General features: G+C 39.7%; 1 protein-coding gene across 1 annotated transcript; it reads right to left on the reverse strand.

Annotated features, from left to right (window-relative positions):
* Window positions 1-1,240: 1,240 nt before the first annotated feature.
* On the reverse strand, window positions 1,241-2,098 carry LOC5565137 (protein atonal). The gene has a single exon (XM_001649467.2). The coding sequence runs from the start codon at window positions 2,046-2,048 to the stop codon at window positions 1,434-1,436; it is 615 nt and encodes a 204-aa protein (XP_001649517.2). The 5' UTR covers window positions 2,049-2,098; the 3' UTR covers window positions 1,241-1,433.
* Between the last annotated feature and the right edge of the window lie 376 nt (window positions 2,099-2,474).

Consider the following 2,474-nt stretch of genomic DNA (forward strand, 5'->3'; position numbering starts at 1 on the left):
TACTAAGTAATATATGTCATAGTTCTGACATCAACAAGTCTTGGCTTCTTCTTTTCACAACGGAGAAACAGTGTACTTCTTTGACGTAAGTGTTCACCGAGTCGTTTATTGCTATATTCAAGAAACGGTGCAGTGTTCAGTTCCCAAGTTGTAATTTTAATCTTGGAGGAGAATGACATCTCATCTACACTCTTAAAAATAATGACAATCTCTCCGGACGTAATTCACATTATGACTGAATGGCACATTATGTAAGTGATGAAATGACGTAAAAATGGGTTCTGAAAGATGTATTGAAAGAAAAATGTAATTTTACATGATGAAGGACATGAAAACGATGCCGCTATGATTGACATTTCCCGAATCAGACACCATCGTATTTAATATGAGACACAAATTCACGTCATTTGGCTCGCTTCTTTTATGTGCATCCAGAAGACGTAACATCGCATGATTTTTTCGGAGTGTTTAAGTTAACCCTTGAGCTAAAAAAATATGTTTTGAAATGAACGTATTTTAAGCTTTAATTAATTTAATTATGAAAAATATTTGCCTCTTGAAAGAACAGCCTATGAACAAAAGAAGGATAAATCTCTTATGAACATTAAAACAAGTGCAATGCATATAATTATTTATTTCACCAGTACAACAACAAAGAATTGCCGATGATTTAAAGAAGGAAAATACCCAATTAAAATATAAGGTCAATCATTGCCGATAGTAATGGAACCAGTATAACTAGAAAGAAAAGCCTATGTTTTAATGGAAGGAAAAATTTCTGATGAAATCATTAAAAACACTTGAGACCTTATTACACCATTGGTAATCCAGTGGCGAATCAATCATCACCTCAGAGTCTTAACGTGAAGTGTGGAGTTCACAACTTCGTCCTGAATAAAAGGGTCGATGTTATCATTCTCTTGGAGCTCTTATATAGCGACAAACATGACGTCCCGTCACATCATAAAAATCAACAAATTAATTAGCTTATCAGTTATTGGGTCACACTTATGAATCCTAAACATAGCGTTGTAGCAATTTGATTTTTTTGTTCATGATTCGGCCAAACGGCATTCGGCCAAATGGCCGGACACCAGCTAAAAATATTACAAATTTCGTTGTTCCAGTTTTTCCTCAATTACTGTGGATTGATTTTTATTTCATATTGGAAAAGGATAGTGTCATCAGAAAACTTCAAAAATGTCCCATTTAACATACTTAAAAAACCTCATTTGTTTGATTTATTGCTTTTCGTTTTATCGAATTAAGTTAAAATTTACATACATTTTAAACATATAATCTCAATAATACTGACATTTTCCCTAACAATAACTCTGTAGACTACGTACAAAATTAACTTAATGACTTGATTCACTTCCTACATATGGCCTAACTGTAACGAATCCACTTCCTGCGCTTCCACTTTTAACCCTTCAAACCAGCAAGTCGCACAGCGCCGTAATGTAGGTCTGCGCCATTTGTAGGGTTTCGTGCTTGGACAGCTGCCGATCGTCTCCACCAGCCGGAAGATGCTGCCTCAGGCGATCGAACGCCTCGTTCAACCCTCGCATGCGCTTCCGTTCACGGGCATTGGCCGCCAGGCGTCGCTTCCGCTTGATCACCGTAGGGATCACCGTTCCACGCCTGATCTTGATCTTCGTCGGGATGTCACTGTTGGCAAGCAGATCACTATCCGAGGCGCTGCTATCGTCGAACAGCTGCTCGATCTTACTCAGAACTTTGGCGGAGTTGGAAATCGGACGAGTCGAAGCAGGTTTCGAGGAAGAAGTGAGGATCTGGCCGGTAAGGTTGCAGTCGATCGAAGGGCTGGGAGATCCGCTGCTTCCTGGGCTGGCCGTCATCCATTCGGTGTCACTGTTGTACTGGGACAGCTCGAAGGACTCCGGGAGGAAGCTCAGTGTTGACGGGATGAACTCCGGACTGCTTGAAGGAGGCGTAAGATCCATCGATTGCGGATGTTGGTAGTACTGTTGCTGATGTTGGTGGAAGTTGTAGAAGTACTGGCGGTAAATAAGCTCCTCGGCCATGGTTAGTCACTGGGTAGAACACTTGGTGGAACGTCTTCACCGGAGCAGAAGTAAATCAAAACTAAATCACATCCCTGCCGGTAGGGATAATTTTATACCGGCAATCAGAGACAGCTGGAACAACCTGAAAACGGAATCCGGTTATCGTTCCCCTCAAGAATTCTCTTCTCTCAGCATTTCTCCTCGAAATTGTTCACTGAGGAAACGGAACGTATGAGGTACATAAGAATTTCTTATGGAATAACGACATAAGAAGTATTTTGTTCTTCATTCGAGAATCTTATATTATTCCACAACAGACTTATGAAATAACACTCATTACATAGACAGATATAATTCCATAAGAAACTCTTTTTGGATATCAAACGCATTGATCATTGGCATTCATAAGACAATCTAATGGAGTACGATTTTCTTAACAATTTC

Source organism: Aedes aegypti, chromosome 1, assembly GCF_002204515.2.
Source record: "Aedes aegypti strain LVP_AGWG chromosome 1, AaegL5.0 Primary Assembly, whole genome shotgun sequence".
Classification (NCBI taxonomy): domain Eukaryota; kingdom Metazoa; phylum Arthropoda; class Insecta; order Diptera; family Culicidae; genus Aedes; species Aedes aegypti.

Bases quoted from the DNA above. Each gene is read 5' to 3' on its own strand.
- LOC5565137 (XM_001649467.2), bottom strand. From the start codon at position 2,048: ATGGCCGAGGAGCTTATTTACCGCCAGTACTTCTACAACTTCCACCAA.